Source organism: Limanda limanda, chromosome 13 (genome assembly GCF_963576545.1).
Source record: "Limanda limanda chromosome 13, fLimLim1.1, whole genome shotgun sequence".
NCBI lineage: Eukaryota > Metazoa > Chordata > Actinopteri > Pleuronectiformes > Pleuronectidae > Limanda > Limanda limanda.
In genome coordinates, this window is record NC_083648.1 from 5,723,387 (window position 1) to 5,745,906 (window position 22,520).

Here is a 22,520-nt window from a genome sequence, read left to right on the forward strand (position 1 = left end):
TTTTTGTCCCTTTATCTGATTGTAGAGTGTTTTTTTAATGGTTCTTTTTTACATGCAAATATAACGAGTGGAGAAATAACTCAGCGGCGCAGCAGATACAGTCGCTGAGTCCCAGTGAGATGGGTTTTAACTTTACAACACAATTAGAACCATGAAGCTTGTCAGAAGATTGTGGTTCGATTTATTTGCTTATTAAACAGATTGTTGTATTTGTGGCTCCAGCTTTCATTTGCTGTTGAAGATCTTTAGCCGTGCAAGGGGAGTTGCTTTGGTCCAGTCTCAAATTTACCACAGTTTCATAATGATCCACTTCTCATTAAAATGTGAAATATCTGTTTTGACCGTTTGCTTCATCGTAGAGTTGTGTGCAGCGATCTTTGTCACTCTCTCTCTCCACTTTCAAAGCCAATCAAAACATCCATTAAGTCTTTACCGAGCTCTTCAGGCAGCAGAACTCGGCATAATATCGGTAGATTGCTTCTACTGTGGGTAACACCACAGTAGAACTGTACATTTTGTGCAGAAATTCAAGGTTTCCAGAGAACAAGTCCTGACTATGGTGATCCAGTGACTCTTCTTCTATTGGGACCATTGACATTGATGGTGTAAACCGCCAGGACCTTATTAGCGCAACATTTCATCAAACACTGTGGCAAGGGGTCATGGATCATGGTCAGTTGCTCTGTCAGTTGCTTTGGTCCAGCTCAAAATTTACCACAGTTTCATAATGATCCACTTCTCATTAAAATGTGAAATATCTGTTTTGACCGTTTGCTTCATTGTAGAGTTGTGTGCAGCGATCTTTGTCCCTCTCTCTCTCCACTTTCAAAGCCAATCAAAACATCCATAAAGTCTTTACCATCCTCTGCAGGCGGCAGAACTCGGCATAACATCGATAGATCGCTTCTACTGTGGGTAGATCAGCTCCTTCCATAGATAAAGTGAACCTTGTGGGAAAACTCTAAGATATTTGCAGAAATTCATGGTTTCCAGAGAACACTTCATGACTATGGTGATCCAGTGACTCTTCTTCTATTGGTGCGTAGTGACCATCTCTCTGTATTTCTGATCTGTCATGGACTGGTGACGTGTCCAGGGTGAACCCCGCCACTTTCCAAGACCCTAAATATCTAGTCAGTACAGATAATGGATTGATATCGGATGAATTACCATTAACGTTGATACGGATCTATCAAAACCTGGCGTCAAATAAACATCGAGCTTTGGTCTCGATTCTATCGTTTGTGTTTATGTTGCAGTTCTACAGGCTGTGTCTGTGCTGCTGCTCTGCTTTTCTCACCCATGTAGAACACGAGAACATATGACCCATCAGTCACCGATGGCCCATGAAGGACAAAAGCTGAATTCATAACATTTGGCATTCAGCAGCAGAGAGTTTAAATATACATAAGGTCAGAGTTTCCCCTTGTTTTTTCGTTTTTTTTTTTTTTTAAAACCCTGCAAGGTGCCTCCAGCCTCTGTTGCTCTCTGACCGTGGCTGGAAGCCGTCTCTCCGAGGAGGATATAGAAAACAACGATTTCTTTGACAAGCCTAAAGGTCGTCCTGGGGGGGGGGGGGGGGTTGTGGTATCTCCGGGGCGATACGAGACAGCCAGACAACGACCTGCTGGGCCGGAGGATCGCCGCCTCTCCACGCTCACGTTTACCAGCCAGATCCTCCATTTCGCTTCCTTGAAGAGACCCAGCGTCCTCACTAAGCCCCCCCCTCACTCCCCCCCCCTACTCCATCCCTCTGCATTGGTCCACACGAAATCAATAACAACACGCAATCGCTATTTCTCCACTCAGGAGGAGTATGGCATCGAGCGTAAAGGTTCACTGCAGCGTAAGTATGGCTTCTTCCTCAGGGGGGCGAGAAGGGAAGGAGGGAGGGGGGAGAGGGGGGGGGGTGGTGCAGGGTGAGGAAGTGAAGCTGATTTCATTTTAACCACCAATTATTGCCCGTGTCACCCATGGGCGGTGAAGAGGTCTGACCACGAAGCCAATCAAGCCGAAGCCGAACTGCACGACCTTTCCCAATTAGGATCCCATGGTAACGAGGTGTGATTATGTGTGAGTTCCTCCAGGGCTTTGACTCCTCCCCTGTGGTTTAATTACACACTCGACCACACAGGCTCCGGGCGCCGCTCAGTAATCACGGGCTTCTGATTTCTCCCAAACAGCCTCATGACACTGGAGAAACTATTTAAATGGCAAAACACCATCTTTACTCTCCACTTGAATAGACAAACCCAGAGTCCATCTTGTCACCCCCGCCCACCCTGTTGCCCTCCTCTCTCAAGGATACCGCCTCCCACTATCTCTCAAGGTTAATCCCCTCGGCTCAGACAGCCATGTGTTCCCCGGGTCAGGGAGTCAGGCGGGCGGCGATGGTTCATGACGCTCGATGATGAAGGACGAGCTCACGCAGAGGAAGCTTCAGGTGCCGACGGAATGAGGAAACAGAAAGAGGGCGGGACCTCAATGTCAGGGCAGATGCGACCGGCGGTTTCCTGTCGGCGTGTTGGAGGTTTTGTTCTTTACTAGGCCACGGTGGATGGATGGACGGGCCTAATGGAACCAGGGCAGGCTCCTGGTGTTTGCCACAAGTGGGACAAGGTTACTCTTCATCTCTCTGAGGCCGAGGATCTCACTGGGAAACGGGAAAATGAAGTTGAGCTCATTGTAACCCCTTATTGCCTGAATTAATTTCCAATTATATAAAAAAAAAAAATTTGTGATTTTGGCTGTCATACTGACGCTAAATTATGTGGAGATTGTTAATTTCAACATAGCATATACAATAGATATAAATTCAGGGTATGAGGCAAATTAGAGACATTAGGGATAATGGGGTATAACCGTAATTTAACAAATTTTCCAGTCTCTGGTATGTAGATTATTATATTGATGCTGTTTTTGCTTTAAAATGAATCACAACATATGTTTCTGTACAATCATTTCTATTCCATCATCACACTATTTCAAATACAGCTTAAGATCTCAAAATAACTTTGCTGCACAGTCCCAAGAGGCTAGTGAGTATTTTCCACTCCGACCCTTAGATGGCGGCAGAGTACTTCCAATACGTTCTTGGTGTGTGTAGAATTTGCACCATCAGGCATTAGTGGGATAAAGAGACAGGAATGGGGTTTGAGGCGAATTCGCGACATTCGTCTACAAGGGGTTAAGTTTATATGTTCATCAATACTGGGGCAAAACATTTAAAAGACATCTTCAAACAAGAATCTAGAACTAAAGCATTTAGTTCTTTGATTAGTTATTTGAAATAATCTGCAACAAAGTCGACAAACAGCTCACAAACTTTTTGGCTAGTCATTTTTTTTTGTTTTAATATGTTTTACTTGATACTATTAACCTCTGAAGTGTAGTGGAGTAGAATCATCAAGTGTAGCATAAATACTGTACTTGATAAACATTGTATATTACTTGAGTAAATGTATTCAGTTACTTTTCACCACTGTACACACACAACAACTGCAAGAGAGGAAAGTAATAGATAAATCTCCCTCTCACTCTGTCTATGAATCCATGCTTCACTCCATCTGTAGAAGAAACACAGAATCCTGTTCCCTGGTGATAATTGGTTTACAACACCACGGAAAATTGCTCCTTAAGAACATTTCCTGATAACTGTAATTTTATTTTCCTCCTTATATCTATTTTTAAAACCTCCAGTAAGAAAAGAAGAAGCCCAGCAGTAATCACACTCTATTATTTATCTGGAGAAATCATCTAGTTCAAAGCTCGTGTGACGTAACGAGACAAACTGCTGAATTAAATATAAATTAAATCCAAAATAAAAAGACTCAACACTCACAGTTTAGATGTGGAAGATCTTTTCATTTTGATCAAAGGTATTTTTCCTCCGTTTTTGGAAAGAACAAAGCCAGCGGTTCCAAACACATAAATGATAGATGTGTCTTATGAACCATTTATTGCATGAATCATTGAGCAGAGCACGGTTTTCCTGGGAGGTTTGTTGAGGACAAATGTGAGTTTTTAGGAATCTCTCTCCGAGCCGCTGCTGAGGAAACGCTGGCTTCTCTCGAACGGCCTCGACCTCGACTCCATCGCCTCGACCCGAGCCGCCATGTTGGACGGGTCACATCATTCTGTCTGGAATGGAGAGCCTTCTCCAGACCATCCGGCCCGTTCCTTGGTAATAGCCTGACCGAGCTGCCTGAAGAGGCCAATTCTGGCCGGCAAAGACCCACTTAAATTCTCCGTGAGACAGAGGAAGAGAGAACAGGGTCTGTGGAGCCACTTAAAAGCCCCTGTGAGAAAATGGGATTTCTGACCTGCTCCACTGGTGCCGTAGCTCTGCTGCCAGATTGGCTGTCAAGGCGCTGCCAGGTGGGAGAGGGAGAGGGAGACCGGGGGGAGAGGCAGGGGGAGAGAGGGGGAGAGCGGAGGAATGGATGATACCGCTGCTGCTGGTGATGGTGTAAACCGCCAGGACCTCATTAGCGCAACATTTCATCAAACACTGTGGCACAGAGGTGGCTCTCACCGCCTTTATATATATATATAAATATCTCTCTCTCCATCCTTTCTTTTGTATTGTTTGTATCACTTCTGTCACTCCTCCTTTTCTTCAGTCTGTCTCCCTCTCTCTCCCTCCCTCCCTCCCGTCTCCTCCCCTCCTGCTCCTTGAAGACTCATTAACCAGATGAGGCTGTTCTGCTGGTAATCTGCCACTAAGTCAAAGTCAGCAGATGAGAATGATAATGACACAACTTCCAACTCCACACACACAAACACACACATACACACACACACACATGCTGCTATAATCATTTGTTCTTGTTAATGCCATGAAAATGTAAATTTGTTTTTGCTATAAGACCATAAATAACCAGCATATTTCTGCTGGGGGGGATTTCAAGGCACATTACGGAGTTCTGCAGTCCTGGTTTGTGTGTCATTGATTTTTCAGTGCAGGGGTTTGTGTGCAGGCACGGAAAAACCCAGACACACCCACATGATGCACACACAACCATGTTTGTGTGCAGGAGCCTCACACAAACACACACACACACACAAACAAACAGAGCAGTTTAACACAACACAAATAGGTCTGTGTTAATGATCCTGCTGCAAAGGAGGTCACAAACTTAATGAACCACAACTCGGATGTACAAATGTGAGACCTAAAATACAACTGAATAAACAACAACAGCCACAAATCTGACTCTACGGGTCTGGTTTTCCTTTAACGATTGTTTTCTCAGAGGACTTTTTGGCTTTTTTGCATAAAATGATAAATTATAACTCAACTAGAATAGCATACAATCGCCTATCCAACTAAGTTAAAGCAGAAAAGCTGCACAAAATAAACATTATCACAGAAATCAGTCCCCTAAATATGCCTGATTTATTTCATGAAGATCAATGAATAACTCCCTGGGTAATCAGTGAGGATGTCATATTCATCTTCTGGGATTATCTCATGTTGTTTTTATTATTTCAAATAAATTTTGATGCATTGATTATTCCTTTCTAATCACCATACATGATAGTACGTCTATTTTATAGGAAAGGATTTGCAGGGATTTAATTCTTATATTCATCATATATCCAGTGTTATAGTATTATCAGTATAACATGATCCGATCAGCAGCTTCAGTTAATGTTCAGTTCAAACCTCATGATGGATTTTTCATGGGATGTTTGTGCTGATTCGACTATTTCTGAAACCGATCTTCTCCATTCACATCAGGCTCCAGAGGTTTGACTCAGAACGGTGCAGAACATAAATATATAAATCCATCCTGAGCAGCAGCAGCTGTGCAGATGGAGACGTAGAGTTAGTAATAGAGGTCAGGGGAGAATGACCAGACTGGCCAGGGCTGATAGAAAAACTACGGTAACTCAGATAAGCAATGTTTTACAACTGGGAGCTGTGAGCAGAAAGGCATTTCAGAATGAGATCGGTGAACTTCCCAGTCACCAGATCTGATTCCAAAAACATAGCTTTGAATCTGGTGCAACAGGAGATGGACGACCTGAATGTGCAGCAGACAAATCTGCAGAGAAGATGTGATGTGTTGACCAGTTTTCACCATCATGCTACAGAGAACTGAGCAAACAGAGGCTCTTTGGAATCAGTGTGATGTTCCTGATGCATCGGGCAGTAAATTCTATGCTAAATACTTTATAGCTTCATATTTAATAAGCATCCAGATGAAATGTAAGCTGTAGTTCTGGAGGTAAACACACACACACACACACACACACACTCTCCTCTGTTGTGTGCGAGCTGGAGAAAGATTTAAGGTGAATTTTTTGGAAGACCTCGGGGTTTCTACCAATCACAAAGCGATATGACAAGCTACACGCACCCAGGAGGCTCCGTCGGGTTCCATTTGTCAGCAAAGCATTTTCTGCCTCAAACACACAGTGAAGCTTTTCCCCCAAAGTTCCCTCAGGTGTGCGTTTCTGTCTGCCTTTGCATATTCTGTATAAACCGGGGATAAACACAACTTTCTGAGCATTTTTGACTTCTGAAAAAAAAAAAGTCTGTGGGTTTTTTATTATGAATATGAAGCAAAGCCAACATAGAAATCCTCCTGGCAGCGCTGCCGGTGCCTCCTCCAGGGATCAGGCAGGCAAATATTTGGATGTGCAGAAGCTATATTTAAGTGTATTTTTCTTCTGTGTTGACTTATTCCTTGTTTCTCTCTCCCCTGCTGCTTCGATCAGCCTCTGCAGATGCACTGCCGGACCTGCGCCCTGGTGACCAGCTCCGGTCACCTCCTGGGAGGCGGGAGGGGTGAAGAGATCGACCGGGCCGAGTGCGTCATCCGTATGAACGACGCCCCCACCGCCCGGGGGTTCGCCCGCGACGTGGGCCGCCGCACCTCCCTGCGTGTCATCGCTCACTCCAGCATGCAGAGGGTGCTGCGGAGCCGCCACGAGCTGCTCAACGCCAGCCAGGACACGGTGTTCGTCTTCTGGGGCCCGAGCAGCTACATGAGGCGGGACGGGAAGGGCCTGGTGTACAACAACCTGCGGCTGATGAACCAGGTGCTGCCCAAGCTCAAGGTCTACATCATCTCCTGGCAGAAGATGCTGCAGTTTGACGAGCTCTTCAAGAAGGAGACGGGCAAAGACAGGTGAAGTGGCTGCTCCGATGCTTTGTAATACTGGGAATTCAGTGGTTCTAGGATCAGATTTAGGGATGGGGGGAAAATCGATTCAGTTACAAATCGCGATTCTTGTGAATGACGATTTTAAATCGATATGCTGCCTCCCAACATATTTATTGGTTTATACGGGGGGATAAATTGGGGATTGGGATATATTGGGATTGGGATTAGGATGTATTGGGGGAGCAACATCACCCCAGAGCATGTTGACCAGCTCTTGTTTTTGCACAAGAATCTAAACATACCCAAGCACTAGCTTTGCATCGCCTACATGCAGACAACAATAGCCTACTTCTTGTTTATTTCAAAGTGTATATTTTAAGTAAACTTTTATTCATTCTATTTAATTTACCTTTTACTTATCGTTTAAAAGTAGCCTAAGTGGCTTACATTTCTTAATCTGTCAGTTTGTGTGCAGTTGACAGGGGCTATACAATAATAGGGCACATTTTTATTTATTTTCTCGATTGGCTGCCCGGCAGTCTTTAAGTTAATGTTAATATTTGAAATAAAAGCTCTAAGTGAATTTGACTGTGTTGTATTTGAAGGAATGATTCAACATTTTTTCATGGTCCAGTATTTAAAAAAAAAAAAAATAACCAAAAGAAATCCCAGGAAATCGTAATATCGAATCGCAATACCCACAGAAATCGCAATACATATCGTATCCCCACCTAAGTATCGTGATAGTATCGTATCGGGAGGTCCCTGCTGATTCCCGTCCCTAATCAGAGTGATCTCAGGTTTGAAGTTTCTGCTCCTGCAACAGCGTCTTCCGAGCTGAACAGGGTCAAAGGACTCAAGAGATGGAGTTCTCAGCCCCGGCATTATTAGAGCTCGATGAAAACACAACCTCACATCTACACATGCACAGTGTCGGTCTTTCCCTCGTGGCGTCGGAGCCTTTGTGACTGAATCTGTCTCCAGCTTCAGATACGTGTCAGGGGGAGAATTGCAGAATAGAGGATTTGGAGAAAAGCTCAGAAATCCATCCTTCAGAATCTGCCCCTCCGGTCATGGTGAATACATGTTCACAGTGAGCGAGCAGCTTCTGGTCATTTCTGCTCAGTGGAGCTTATTAGAAAAAGAGGAATAAGACCCCAAATCCATTAAATCTGTATCTCTCCAAGGTTTGAGCAAAGTTTAGAATACGCCACCAGCGTTCAAAATGTGCTGCACCTTCAGGAAAACACAGAATTCTTCCCCTAATATCTAAAACTACTCCCGTTGTCTTTACGGATTGGGATCCTGTGGGAGAACGGCATTAGAAGCGTAGAGTTCCTGGGCAATCAACTGTGTGATCGACAGCCCTGCAAGCATGTAATTGTAATTATGGGTTATGCCATTTCAGTGAAGGTAATTAAGATGGTGGTGGGGGGGGGGGTGATGCTACATCCACCCATTTTAATCACGCTGGCGGAGGAGCAATGGAGAGCAGGTAGCCCTCCGCATCCCCGGTGTGAAATTGCCGAGCAGGAATGAGCTTCCGCTGGTGATTAAAGGCAAATGAGATTCTGGAATGTTCTTTTTTCCATTCAGCGCTTTGTGTTTGTGTAATGCATTATGATAATCACCAGCAGCTCCACTGTGGAGCACTGGTTTTTACTGGGTACAGAGTCCTGGTTTGGTTTGCAGGAGGAAACTGTTTGAGTTACATGGTCCAACTCATTCTGCCACCACCATGTCACAGGGTTGATCCCTTAAACAGTAAATCTATTAAATATAGGTGTTTTCTTTAATGTTTGTAAAAGAAGAGACTCCTCAGCTCAGAGACAGATTCATCAGCATCAACCGGGGATGAAACGGATCCAGAGCCGTGGTGCAGAACCTTTCAAGGACCTGTCGAGGGACATTTCAATTGTTAGATCATCCTTTGAGGGTCACACTAAATTATGTATCACACACATGTCAGGGTTTTTTTTTTGACAGTCACCATGAGACTCGTCTGTGATGACACCTAACAGCTGTGTGGGTTTCTCCTTGACCGTGACCTGAAAGCAAATAGAGCCAGAGTATGTGTTTTTTTATTTGTTATATTTATAAATTGCAGGGTCAGTTTATATATATTGTATAAAGTCCGAAGGTCCAGAGCGACCAGGGCCCAGGTCTCGTCTTATTGAAACTTGAAACTCTGACACCAGGGCTTGTGTTCATCAGAGCTCCAAGAATTACATTTAGGATCTGAAGAGAGTCAAGAGAGTAACCTTTAAAGGTCGTACACCCCCCTTCCCCCCCGCACATGTTTTCTCCACTTACCCTGGCTGATACCACCGCTGCTCAGGTTGAAGCTCGGCAAACCTGTGCTGAAAAAATCCCTAATATTTCGATTTAATAAACTAATAAAAAAGAGAAATGTGTGATTTGGAAAACAAGATATCACCAATAAAGTTTTCATGCTTTTGGCAGATTTGAAAAACAGTAGAGTCTTAAAAAAAACTAAATGAAAATAAAACCAATGAGAAGACTTTATCACTCCTCATATTAATACATGCAATAAAAAAATAGACTAGGGGACTAGGGGTGGGGAGGATTTTAATTAATTTTACTTAATTAATTGGACTAGATAATTGGGTCCACCAGCTGTTTATTCATTTTGGTGAATTGGCTGATATGTGAACCAAATATATATCTATACACATAACACCAATTAATACTTATTATATTCCTCTGGATTGGAAATTGAATGTGCACTTTATTTGAATGGTAATGTGCACACAAACCTCTTCTCCACTCTTTATTTTTTTCTCAAAATCTCTTGCTTTATAATAAAGTAATAAAACTCTGAAATTGCCAACAACCCCGAGAAGGAAAATACTAGAAAATTGGGCAAATTGGAGTCAAAATGAAACCAAATCTACAGAGGAGAGAGTTTTCAGCCGGTGGAGGATTCAGAGGAGATGTGTGTTAAAGGGACTGTGGTTGAAAGGAATGTGCCTCAGAGAGACACACGAGGGAGAAGCAGCTTCACTCTCGCCCGTCTCACCCTGAGGAACAAAACACAAAAGTGATGCAACAGACACGGGAGCCGGGATCAGACGGTGACAGATGCAGACGACCTTGGGAAAGAGTGAAGGTCGTTAAATCAGAAAAACATCAAATAATCATCCAACAACCTCTAATCGCTGGAGTCACTCAGGTTGAACAAGTCGAGTGTGTGTGTGTGTGTGTGTCTCTCTATGTGTGTGTGTGTGTGTGTGGGTGTTTTCCCCGTGCACTGATAATGATGTTCAACAGGTGTTTCAGCCTGAACTCATGTGACCTTTAGCTCCCAGCAGTCGTGTAACAACCGTTCTAATGAGCTCCGTGACTTTTCTCCTGCTCTTTACAAACACAGCAGCAGCCTCCTCTCTAATCAGCTGCTCCTTTTAATTGCAGCTTTATTCCTTAAATAGTCCACTAATTTCATCAAGTATTCAATTTGTTATATTATCAAGAACTATTTGTTTCTGTGAAAGAGGAACCAGACGACGAGAGGACTCTCGATTCTTCTTTTGTGTGTCAAATGATTTTTTGAAACGATCTGATTTACAAATTGAAAATCCGATTTTGAAGGACTCACACAGTTGAGCTGCTCTTCAAATCGTCACTTTTGCAAGATTTACCGAACAGAAGTGTGCAAACATGAGCAGCAGCTCCGCCTCCTTCACAGGGATCAGCCCGTCCTCCGGCTCCCAGCTGGATCCCAGGCCCGGCTTATGAGACGACAGCCACTGGAGCCGGGAGCTCGACATTTCACGCCACATTATTCACCGGCATGTTCATAAACAAGGAAATGAAGAGGGCTTCTTATGTGAGATTAGCTGCATGACTCAGACTAAGACCTCCACACACACACCACTGATTGCCTGATGGCAAAACGCTGTGCTCTGAACTTTGAAAGTTTTCCAATTTGCAAAGTGTGTGTGCGCGTGTGTGTGTGTGTTTGTGTGTGTGTGTCCAGTGTTTGCATATCACAACAAATCAACGTGTTCCAGACAACCTGGGTCCTGTCTTAATTAAATGAAAATGAGAAGCCGGTGCGTCATCAGCGATAGAATCACTTCGGCTGTTTGTTGCACCAACAGACTCTAATAAAGAGGAAAGTCGCACAAAAGTGCATTGTCACTATTCATCAGGGCGTCACTCAGCCGGTGAGGAGTGATTGATTCGCGAGATTTGGCAAAACAACAGGAGCAGATAATTTGACACATCCAGTAAAAGACGGTGTTTTATTAAAGGTCGGAGCAGGGAGGAGTAACACAGGGAGGGAGGAGTTTGCTTATTTCCTTAAATCACTTAATAACCACTGGAGTCAAACTGTCCAGAACGGTTAACTGACCCCAATAAATCAACATCTGCCATTTTATTTGAGTCAAGTGGGACAAGTTATGCTAAATGCTAATAAATCCTCATATTCACCACGTATTGTTTAGTAAATTGTGACATTTATGTTACAGATGAGGAGACAAACCAGAATTTAGTCTTTGAGTTTTAATGGAAACTCTAAATTTAGAGACCAAGCAGCCATTTTGTTCTTCAGTCTGAAAGCTGACGGTGATTTAGGCCGAATATGTAAAATGTCAAGAAGCAAACCAGAGATTCCAGTGATTCACTCCCATCCCAGTAACCAGGACTCCAGCTGCCAGCGCTGTCAGGCCCAGGATGTTAAATCGCTCTGATGGCTCCAGGTCCAGATCTGTTCTCCTGCTGCAGGTCTGAGGTCTGTGTGTCAATACGTCTCATATCTGGGTCAATGCGAACTCGGCAAGATAATTGCAGGAGAAAAATGTGTTTTCTTCTTTGACGCCTGCAGCTGCTGGTGAAGCGCTGAGGATTCTGCTGTGGTTGTTCTCTCTCTCTCTCTCTCTGTGTGTGTGTGAGTCACGTTTGGATTTGGTCTCGATGTCCTCGTGCTCCTGTTGGACGGGATTCCTTCCTGTCAGAGTTCATTCATGCACGTTGGATCTGAGTCGATGTTTCACATGTAGAAACCGTCTGAACCTGTGGCGACCTCTGTGCTAAATATAATTATTTCAACCAGGGACCATGAGAAATGTTAAATTCAATTAAATCTCATAGAAATCAACTTCTTGTTTTTGCAGATATTTCACTTTGGACCAAAGGGGTTCGGCTTAACGTACCCAGAGGTGGGAACACAAAGCTTTGCCATCCCAGCACATTAAAGTACATTTCTCTGATTACACTGAAATCCTTTTGAACAGTCTGGTCACATTTCGACGCTGCAGGAAGATGTGTTTCCATCCCTCCGTCCCCGAGCGGGGGGGAAAGGTTCACAACACAAATGCTAATCAGGACTTTTTGGGACTGATTTGAATCCCCACTGCTCCGCTCTCTCTCCCTGTTGTTTTCAAACAAGCAGGCAAACCCCCCCCTCCACTCGCAGTGTGTCATCCTGATCCGCTGGAGGAGAGCCGGGCGTCCACGTGCTCGCCTGCTTCTTCCTGTCAAGACGTTTCTTCTGAGGCCTGGCTTTTGTTTCTCAGTGGATAAAGAGTTGGTTTGATGAAACAGCGAGAGTTTGACCACTGGCGACCATCAAGGGACAAACCCTGTAGATCATGAGTGGATTTCCTGGACCAAAGGAAAACTATGATTGTGAACTAAAGTACCAAAGTGTTGTTTTAAGTATTGAACACCCACTTGGAAGTGAAACATCACTGTTATCCACGTTGGTCCAAACTCCAGTATCTCAACAACAAGACTGAATTGATCCTCTGACATTAGATCCAGCCTCAAGTTTCTGATTCTTTCATCGAACAACACATTTCACAAGGTGCAGAATTATCTTTGTATTATTATTTCTCCTCTGCCCCATTAACCTTTATTTCTTCTGCCGTCTGACAGGTCTAATAATCTGAAAGTGTAGTTTTCTGTACAAAACGCAACATGAAGGTCAAACTCCGGACGTCTAAATGAATGTGGCAGAGATTTACTGGTGTTAGAGAACTGCCTGTGGTGCTTCTACATCTTTAATTATTAAGTTTCGTGACGATGAATGATTTAATATAATTGCCGTGCGTTATGGATTTTTTATTTTCCTCCTACACTGAATCTCTCTCTCCGTGCGGTGAGAAGCTGGTTGTTGGCAAACTGCAGCGTCACAGTCTCGACCCGGTTGGACCAATTAGAATCAAGGTCACAGGAGTTACACACATTCATCTTGTGCCCTCATATCTGATGCATGGAAACATTTACTGGTCACCAGCCGTAATCCCACTGGAGACCAGGCTCAGCTGTGCAGCGGGGGGGGAAGGGGGACTCGGCTGAAGGATTCTAATCTGTACCCTGCTGGACGCTTAATGTTCTCACACCGTGGGAAATGAGAAACAGTTGAAATGCAGTTTTCACTTCCACTAATCACCTCCGCCAGGGCTGTTCTCTGGCGGAAAATACCACTGAACCGATATTATTTTAAAACTTGGTGATTTGCTCTTGGAGCGAGTTGGATTAAGGGGGTTGAGAGATCTCTGTGTGAATAACTCAGGCACATGCAGAGAAGTTCTCTCTATGAAGAGGTGAAACAGAGGAAAGTTTTATGCTGATAAAGTGTCTAATCAGCGCTGGGAGACCAGAGGCATTAGCTCGCTGTGTGACCTCCTAATTTATACATTGATTTGATGAATATCGATTGTTCTAAAAGTGCTTTGGCCCACAACAGCTACACACACACACACACACACACACACACACACACACACACACACTGGACAGGGTCTGGCAGCGATCAGAGCTGCTACAGGCCAACGAGCCTCAGATCAGCAGCTTCAGGAGGTTTTCTGTCTCTTCTTCAATGGGACTCTGCAGCCTTGTCGACATGTTGGTGCTTTGAGTTAAATACTGATCCTAGAAATGTGACAAATGTGAGGTTGTTGATTAAGAAAAGATTCTTCCACTAGCTGCTTATCCTTCACACTGCAGTCGGAAAGAGAGAAGGGATTCCTGCTGTGGTGAGAAGGTCTCAGAAACGTCTCCATCGCAACACAGAACCTTTGTGTGGCCCCTTGGAAACTAGATAGATAGATAGATAAATAGATAGATAGATAGATAGATAGATAGATAGATAGATAGATAGATAGATAGATAGATAGATAGATAGATAGATAGATGGATGGATGGATGGATGGATGGATGGATGGATGGATGGATGGATGGATGGATAGATAGATAGATAGATAGATAGATAGATAGATAGATAGATAGATAGATAGATAGATAGATAGATAGATAGATAGATAGATAGATAGATAGATAGATAGATAGATAGATAGATAGATAGATAGATAGATAGATAGATAGATAGATAGATAGATAGATAGATAGATAGATAGATAGATAGATAGATAGATAGATAGATAGATAGATAGATAGATAGATAGATAGATAGATAGATAGATAGATAGATAGATAGATAGATAGATAGATAGATAGATACTTCATTAATCCCGAGGGAAATTTAAATCATCCAGTAGCTTATACACTTAAACACCTCACTGACATACATACATAAATCACATATGGAGAATATATATACAGATACAGGAATGGGATGCAATGATATGATTGTGTCAGTGTCCAGTAGGAAAGTGTTCTTGTGCTGCTGGAGTGGAAAGTACAATAAAAAAAAATATTTATATATATATATAAAAAACAAAAAATATATACATATATAAATATATAAGAATATGTAGTGGCAAAGTCTGTGCATGGGGTAAAGCCAGTAAAGGGATGGACAGTGGGTTGGTATATAATAATGAGATGAGAGGAGAAGAGTATACTATGCAAGTTTCAATGATGTTACACTTTCTCAAGGAAAAGCCTCAGACTGGAGTGTTTGTTTTTTAAACTTTGCTATAAGACCCACTTCTCTGATGGGCATGTACAGATAGAGAAGTTTCTGAATGCAGATCTGAGGAGACTCTGATTAAAGCACATTGCTGAGCTGAAGAAGACGGTTCTGAAGTTTAAGCTCGATATGTCTTTTCGACTTTGTGCTCGACATGCAGACCGAGGCTATTTTGTGATTAAGGGTTTGATTATTTGACAGGGTTCGTTTGTATCAGTCGATATGTGGGATGGATCTGCATGTTAATGAAGCTGTGTGGGAATTTGAATGATCTCGCGTGCAGCCGGGAATATCGACCTCTGGATTTAGAGAAATCTTTATTCTGGCGTGGTACCCCAACATGAGCTTTTCTGATTATCCGTCCCAGTTAATCACAGTCAAAAAAAAAGAAATGTAATATGGTTGAGTTGTCAGCGTCGTGGTCTCTCCCACATGTGAAATCCATCTAACTGTCTCTTCTCTTCTCATCTCTCCGCCCTTCCTCTGCAGGAGGATCTCCAACTCGTGGCTGAGCACCGGCTGGTTCACGATGACCATCGCCCTGGAGCTGTGCGACAGGATCAACGTGTACGGCATGGTCGCCCCGGACTTCTGCAGGTGAGACAGTGGAGCAGCATCATCGGCTCATCAGTAGGGTTGCAAAAGGGTGGAAAGTTTCCGGTAAACTTTCCGGAAACTCTCCATGGGAAGTTTAGCTCGGGAATTTGGGGAATTTTGAAAAAAAAACAACTAAGCAAATTAAACGCTGAGCAATAAAAACATCATTCAAAACTCTGATGTATGGAATGCAGCACAACCCTCCACTGTGCATTCTTCCATCACATGCACAGATAACTCCCAGCATCCTTCACTCTACAGCAGGGCTATTGAGGCCTGCTGTAGTGTGCAGGACTAGTCAGGTAAGTTTCGATGATATTACTGGGGAAATATATTAGCATGCTGATTGAGGATTGTTCATCTGTTCATCTAGCCTATTTCCATTCATTTATCCATCAATTGTAAAATATGTTTACAGACGATTCCAATTGTTTGGCTAACTATTTATATCTCTGGCATTGCATTAGTGTTTTTTTACAAACTTTTTTCTCATCTTATTCTACAGAACAATGCCACGTGCACTCTCTCATGTGTGGAGACATTTCACCCCATCCAATGTAGAAGGAAAGGCTGTGTACATCTGCAAATACTGTGCAAAGACCTATGTTAAGAATGACACAACGATGCAGAAGCATATAGTCAAGTGCCCAAAGTTTCCTCAGGGCTCAAATCAGCCTATGACAAAACAAAATGTTATTGATTAATTAATTCCTGTTTATTCCCGTTAATTCCCGTATATTCCCGTTAATTCCCGTTAATTCCCGTTAATTCCCATCGAAAGTTTCCAACTTTGAATATTCCCGGAATTTTGCAACCCTACTCATCAGTGAACAGTTTTTAGAACAGAGCCGTACGCGCGTAGCTCCACATGTAAACAAACTCATAGAGGCAGAGTACAGCCGCCCCCGATAAGAAAGATTAAAAGTGTAAATATATTCAGGCAGCTGATAAATAAAATGTCAGTGTAGCTGGAGATGTTTTTAGAATTCTCAAATTGCCTGTTAGTGAGAAACGAGTCAGTAAACAAGTCACAGATAAGGCAAGTGGTGCCGTTCTCCCCCCGTCTCAGACGAGATGCTGAGATTTCACAGTAATTTTCATTTGAAAGGAAACAACTTTTGCGAATCAGTCGGCAGATTTTTGTTTCCTCTTATCTTTTATTTATTTCTTTACAAAGCTCAGAGTCGGGGTCGTCAGGAAATTCAGCTCATCTGTTCTCATTTCCTGCTTCTCCTCCTGAACCAGTGGAAATCAGACAGTCTCCCTCTGACTGGTATAGTCTGCTCGGGATTTGATTGCAGGATGCTTTTTCAATTTCCTTTCCCAGCGAACGTCACAGATGTGGCATCTGAAAAACCAGATGATGATGACGCACGTGGAACTCAGGCAGAGGAAAGCTGCTGCGTTTCTCTGCTGTATTTGGTCCATTTTGTTGTGATATGGATTATAAAACGTGGAAATGCAGACTTGAGAGGATCCAGTCTATGAACTGGAGCATAAATAAAAGCAGGATAATATCACACGTGTGGTCATAAGGCAGCTCTGTTGCTGTTTGAGTGATTCCACTTAGAAAAGGATTTTGATAATTTGCTCTGATGCCGACTCAGATTGTCAGAGAACAAGTTTCAGGTCAGTGCACTCGATCCACACACTTCCTGTTTGTAGACTGGCCCCTGAAACCATTTAGGTCTCAGTGCAGCAGATCATAAACAAATGTCCCGATTGAACAGATTAACACTTTTTAATGAGAAAGATCTTCAGCCGGTGGCTTTGGTTCCCGACAGGTGGTTTGGTGAAGCTCGTTTTGTTTCCTCCTCAAAGTAGCTGCTGTGATTATTGAGCATTGGCACATTAACTTGAAAAATCTTCATCGACGTGTGTCAGTGAATGTTGGATAGAACTGCCTGATTTTAAAGCTGTGTTCCAATAATTTAGAGTTTAACACTTGATTATTGTACATTGGAGCATTGCTTTAAGCTTATAGGACACAAAGTGTTTCTATAACACTGAAGAGTTGTCATAACCACACAGTAAAAACCTGTAAGAAATAAGGGTTTGGTTACAGGCTGTTCTAGAAGTCAATGCAAAGTCCCATTGGGATTAGGTGGTCGTTGTGAAGCCAGTTCCTCCAAACTGTTGTGTTGTGCTGCAGATGTTGGACTGTGAGAACATCCACAACACAACACAACAGTTCAAACAAACTGTTGTGTTGTGTTGCAGTTGTTCGACTGTGAGAACAGACACATTCAGGTTAATCATTTTCAAGCCAGTTTCATTATCCCACTCACACTCGGCTCTAAGACTCTTCCATTTACTTTACTTATTTGACCTTCACGATGTCCTACTGCCGAGTAATGGTTTTTTATAAGTGGTTATTTCACACTTTGAGATTATATTCATAAAAAATAATAATAATTTCCCGTCCTGATCCGTCCACATGTATATACACGCAGCTGTTAATGGATTCCTGGCTTTCATATAGCACCTTCAATCAGTGCTCAGTGGTTTAGAAATGCAGGAAATGTGCTTTTGAATTACAATTGGTTAATTTCTTTCCTCTCCCACCTCCACCTCCACCACCACCACCTCATTATGTTCCAGTCTAACTATCCTCCCCCACTTTTAAAAACATAAGCAGACACCGTGGGTGCATGTATAATAAATAGATATATGTTAGAGAAATGCAAAGAACCATGGGATACATCATCTGTTCTGCCTCCAACTTGCTCCGAGCGACCGAGGCTCCTGCCTCATTAGAGCAGTTTAATGGTTTGAATTACAGCTCACGTCTCCGTCACATTTCAGCAGCAACACTTTAATCCAGGACTTTTATTGGACAAGGAACAAATCTCGTTCGGTTTCTCAGTAAAAAGAACAAACTGTAAAAATGCTCCGTGTATTATTTATGCTTCACGTGTGGATGTGATCAATTCAAGATCATTTTTATTAGATTTTTCGGATAAATTCAATCCGGACAATAATGGAAAGAATTGTCGATTCATTCTTTAAGCTCGTTGGTGTAAACTGATACGTACGATTATTTTTACTTCGTATAGAAAGAGAAGTCTGTAGAATTTAACTCCTCTCGCTCAAACCTCAAGTTAAATGTTTTCAATAAAACAATAAACGATGCAACAACTGTTATATTATCAGATATCTGGATAAAATACGAGTTTTGATGCCACTTTCCTCCTCCTCCTCCTCCTCCTCCTCCTCCTCCTCCTCCTCCTCCTCCTCCTCCTCCTCCTCCTCCTCCTCCTCCTCCTCCTCCTCCTCCTCCTCCTCCTCCTCCTCTTCTTCTCCCTTTCCTTTTTCCCACTTCCTTCTCTGTCTCGGCTTCAAAAGCATAGTTTTCCATGTTATTAAGCTGCTGTTCTGTCACAGTTGCTTACATTTCTTAAAGACTTTAATCGAGGACTTTTATTGGACAAGGAACAAATCTCGTTCGGTTTTTCAGTAAAAAGAACAAACTGTAAAAATGCTCAGTGTTTTATTTTAGCTTCACGTGTGGATGTGATCGATTCAAGATCATTTTTTATTAGTTTTTTGGGTTAAATTCATTCCGGACGATAATGGAAAGAATTGTCGATTCATTCTTTCAGCTCGTTGGTGTAAACTGATTCGTACGATTCTTATTACTTCGTTTAAAAGAGAAGTCTGTAGAATTGAAAATCTCCTGTCGCTCAAATCTCATGTTAAATGTTCTCAATAAAACAATAAACGATGCAACAACTGTTATATCATCAGATATCTGGATAAAATAAGAGTTTTGATGCCACCCTCCTCCTCCTCTTCCTCCTCCTCCTCCTCCTCCTCCTCCTCCTCCTCTTCTTCTTTCTCCCTTGTCTTTTACCTTCTCTGTCTCGGCTTCAAAAGAATAGTTTTCCATGTTATTAAGCTGCTGCTCTGTCACAGCTGCTTACATTTCTTAAAGAACCAATCCTTTCTTTTCCTTTAAAGAAAAATGTATCTCGCAAGAATGAAACAGTGTTTTTAATGATTTTCTTACAGACTTCCCAATGACTCTTTAAATTTTCATCCAGTGGCCCAGTATCTCCAGCCTATATTACTGCACTTCTAACAAATGCTTGAGCTCAGCGGTGAGGTGCATGTTTCCTCTGGCTGAGGATTATTTTTGTGACATTTTTGCCTTTTTTATTTCACTGAATATCTGCAGAGAGACTCAAACCGTCCCTGTGAGGTTTCCACATGAATCCTACACAACTGAACGACGACATTTAGACAAAACAGAAGGATTATTGTTTTGTGTCCTTCTGTTGAATTGGATCAAATCAGAGCTTTTTCCTTTTCAACATTTGGAAACGTTTCGTGTGTTTATGACCAAATAAAACCAAACCAACGATGTGAAATAAAGAAAAACACAGTAATACGTGAAGAGGAGAGTGTGATGGAGGGAGTGTGACTTCTGAACGTTGGCAGAAGAGGAGGAAGCCGAGCTCAGCTTTGTTTCATGGGCGACCGAATTACCACATGATGTTTAATGAACTGTCGGTTGTGACAGAGCCCATTGATATGATGGAGGAGAGTCCTGTGTGGAGCATGTAAATATAAAAATGGCTTCGCTGTCTAATCCCCACAAAACGATTGTTATTGCTCAAACAAAAAGCTGACAGCGTTTTCAAAAGGTGACGTCTAGGTGATTAAAATGAGCTAAATGTGGAAGAGACAAACCGCAGAACGAACGCAGATCAGCCTCCTCCTCTCGCTTTGTGTTCAGGACCTCTCTGACTACCTACATACTGAATATCAAACGTTTTTCCTGTATAGATTTGGAGATTTTTCAAATTAAAGTCCAACATTTTCACTGTTGAATAGATCATTTCAGGATAAGTATTGTAAAAACACTTTGCTCAATAAGTTCAGAGAGAGACTGATAGGCTGTGTTCAGGACCTCTCTGACTACCTACATACTGAAGATTAGGGTTGAAAAATTCCGGGAATATTCAAAGTTGGAAACTTTCCATGGGAATTAACCAGAATTAACGGGAATATTCGGGAATAAACGGGTATATACAGGAATTAACAGGAATAAACTGGAAATGTAGTGGGTAATTTATACTAACTGTATTTACCTTGTCATATACAGACATAAATATAAACATTTTGTGTTGTCACAGGCTCATTTGAGCCCTGAGGAAACTTTGGGCACTTGACTATATGCTTCTGCATCGTTGTGTCATTCTTAACATAGGTCTTTGCACAGTATTTGCAAATGTACACAGCCTTTCCTTCTACATTGGATGGGGTGAAGTGTCTCCACACATGAGATAGTGCACGTGGCATTGTTCTGTAAAATAAGATGAGAAAAAGTTTGTAAAAAAACACTAATGCAATGCCAGAGATATAAATAGTTAGCCAAACAATTGGAATCGTCTGTAAACATATTTTACAATTGATGGATTAATGAATAGAAATAGGCTAGATGAACAGATGAACAATCCTCAATCAGCATGCTAATATATTTTTCCCAGTAATATCATCGAAACTTACCTGACTAGTCCTGCACACTACAGCAGGCCTCAATAGCCCTGCTGTAGAGTGAAGCATGCTGGGAGTTATCTGTGCATGTGATGGAAGAATGCACAGTGGAGGGTTGAAACTCAACGTCCCATACATCTTTAAAATAGAGTTTTGAATGATGTTTTTATTGCTCAGTGTTTCATTTGCTTAGTTTTTTTTTTTTTTTTCAAAATTCCCAAGCTAAACTTCCCATGGAAAGTTTACAGAAAGTTTACGGAAATTTACCGGAAACTTTCCGCCCTTTTGCAACCCTACTGAAGATCAAACATTTCTACAGTATAGATTGTGAAAATCACTCTGAGGCGTCACATTAACCTGGAGTGACTGAGCCTGGCTGAATGTCTCTTATCTCTCATGTCCCTGTCCTCTCTCTGCAGGGAGCCTCAGCACCACTCGGTCCCGTACCACTACTACGAGCCCCGGGGTCCGGACGAGTGCGCCATGTACATCTCCCACGAGCGCGGGCGGAGGGGCAGCCACCACCGCTTCATCACGGAGAAGCGGGTCTTCGCCAGCTGGGCACGGACGTTTGACATGCACTTCTACCAGCCGGACTGGAGCCCCCCCCCGCTGCCGGCCAACCGGACGCTGCAGGGAGGAGAGGCGGCCACCACGGGGGGGCCGCTGCTGGAGACGTGACCGGTGCTGCGATGGAGAAGCACGAGGTAGAAACCCTGAATCGGGACTGAGCAGAGGAGACGCCACAGAGAGGATAACACACGACGTAGGCAAGAGAAAGGATGAAGGCCGAGGCCGCTGAACACTTCTCCGGCTCCGAGCTTTGTTTACTGAGGTGAACTGATACAAAGATATACGTCCCTGTTTGGAAAACCTTGTGAAGTGAGGTCACACACGAGGGAAACATCATCACACTCTCTCAATGCATGCAGTGTCCTCTCTGTCTTTGTGCATATACATGTGTGTGTGTGACTGTGTGTGTGTGTGTGTGTGTGTGTGTGTGTGTGTGTGTGTGTGTTTACCACAGAGGTACAACAGAGGATACAAGTTGGGTTTAAGCTCACCACAAAGCCTCTATAGGATAACGGCTCTGTGCAGGACTCACTGCTCACAGTGAAAGAGAAACACCATCACAAAGCCTGTGATCTAACAAAGCAGCTCTGGAGAACCTGGAGGACTGAATGGTAATAACAGCCTGGTTTGGATTAGGCCGTTCGAGGGACTTTGAATTATTATTACCGTTCAGACGCCATATTCTCCTGCAGCTTTTCAAAAGACGGAAGAGGTCAAGTGGACGAGAGTCTTCAGACTCCGGCTTCATGCAACAAGGAACCCGGCCCCGGAGAAGGAGAACGAGGCTTAGAAATCACCTGCCTGACTTTCATTTATTCTGCCGTGTGCAGTGTGAG

At 42.9% G+C, this 22,520-nt stretch overlaps 1 protein-coding gene across 1 annotated transcript in view; it reads left to right on the plus strand.

Annotated features, from left to right (window-relative positions):
* The window catches only part of st6galnac5a (ST6 (alpha-N-acetyl-neuraminyl-2,3-beta-galactosyl-1,3)-N-acetylgalactosaminide alpha-2,6-sialyltransferase 5a), a 43,679-nt gene extending 21,887 nt beyond the window's left edge, over positions 1 to 21,792 (plus strand). Inside the window, exons 3-5 of the mRNA XM_061084570.1 lie at positions 6,727 to 7,139; positions 15,505 to 15,612; positions 21,531 to 21,792. Coding sequence (XP_060940553.1) covers positions 6,727 to 7,139; positions 15,505 to 15,612; positions 21,531 to 21,792 — 783 coding nt within the window. The remainder of the gene's footprint in view (positions 1 to 6,726; positions 7,140 to 15,504; positions 15,613 to 21,530) is intronic.
* The last annotated feature ends 728 nt before the right edge of the window (positions 21,793 to 22,520 follow it).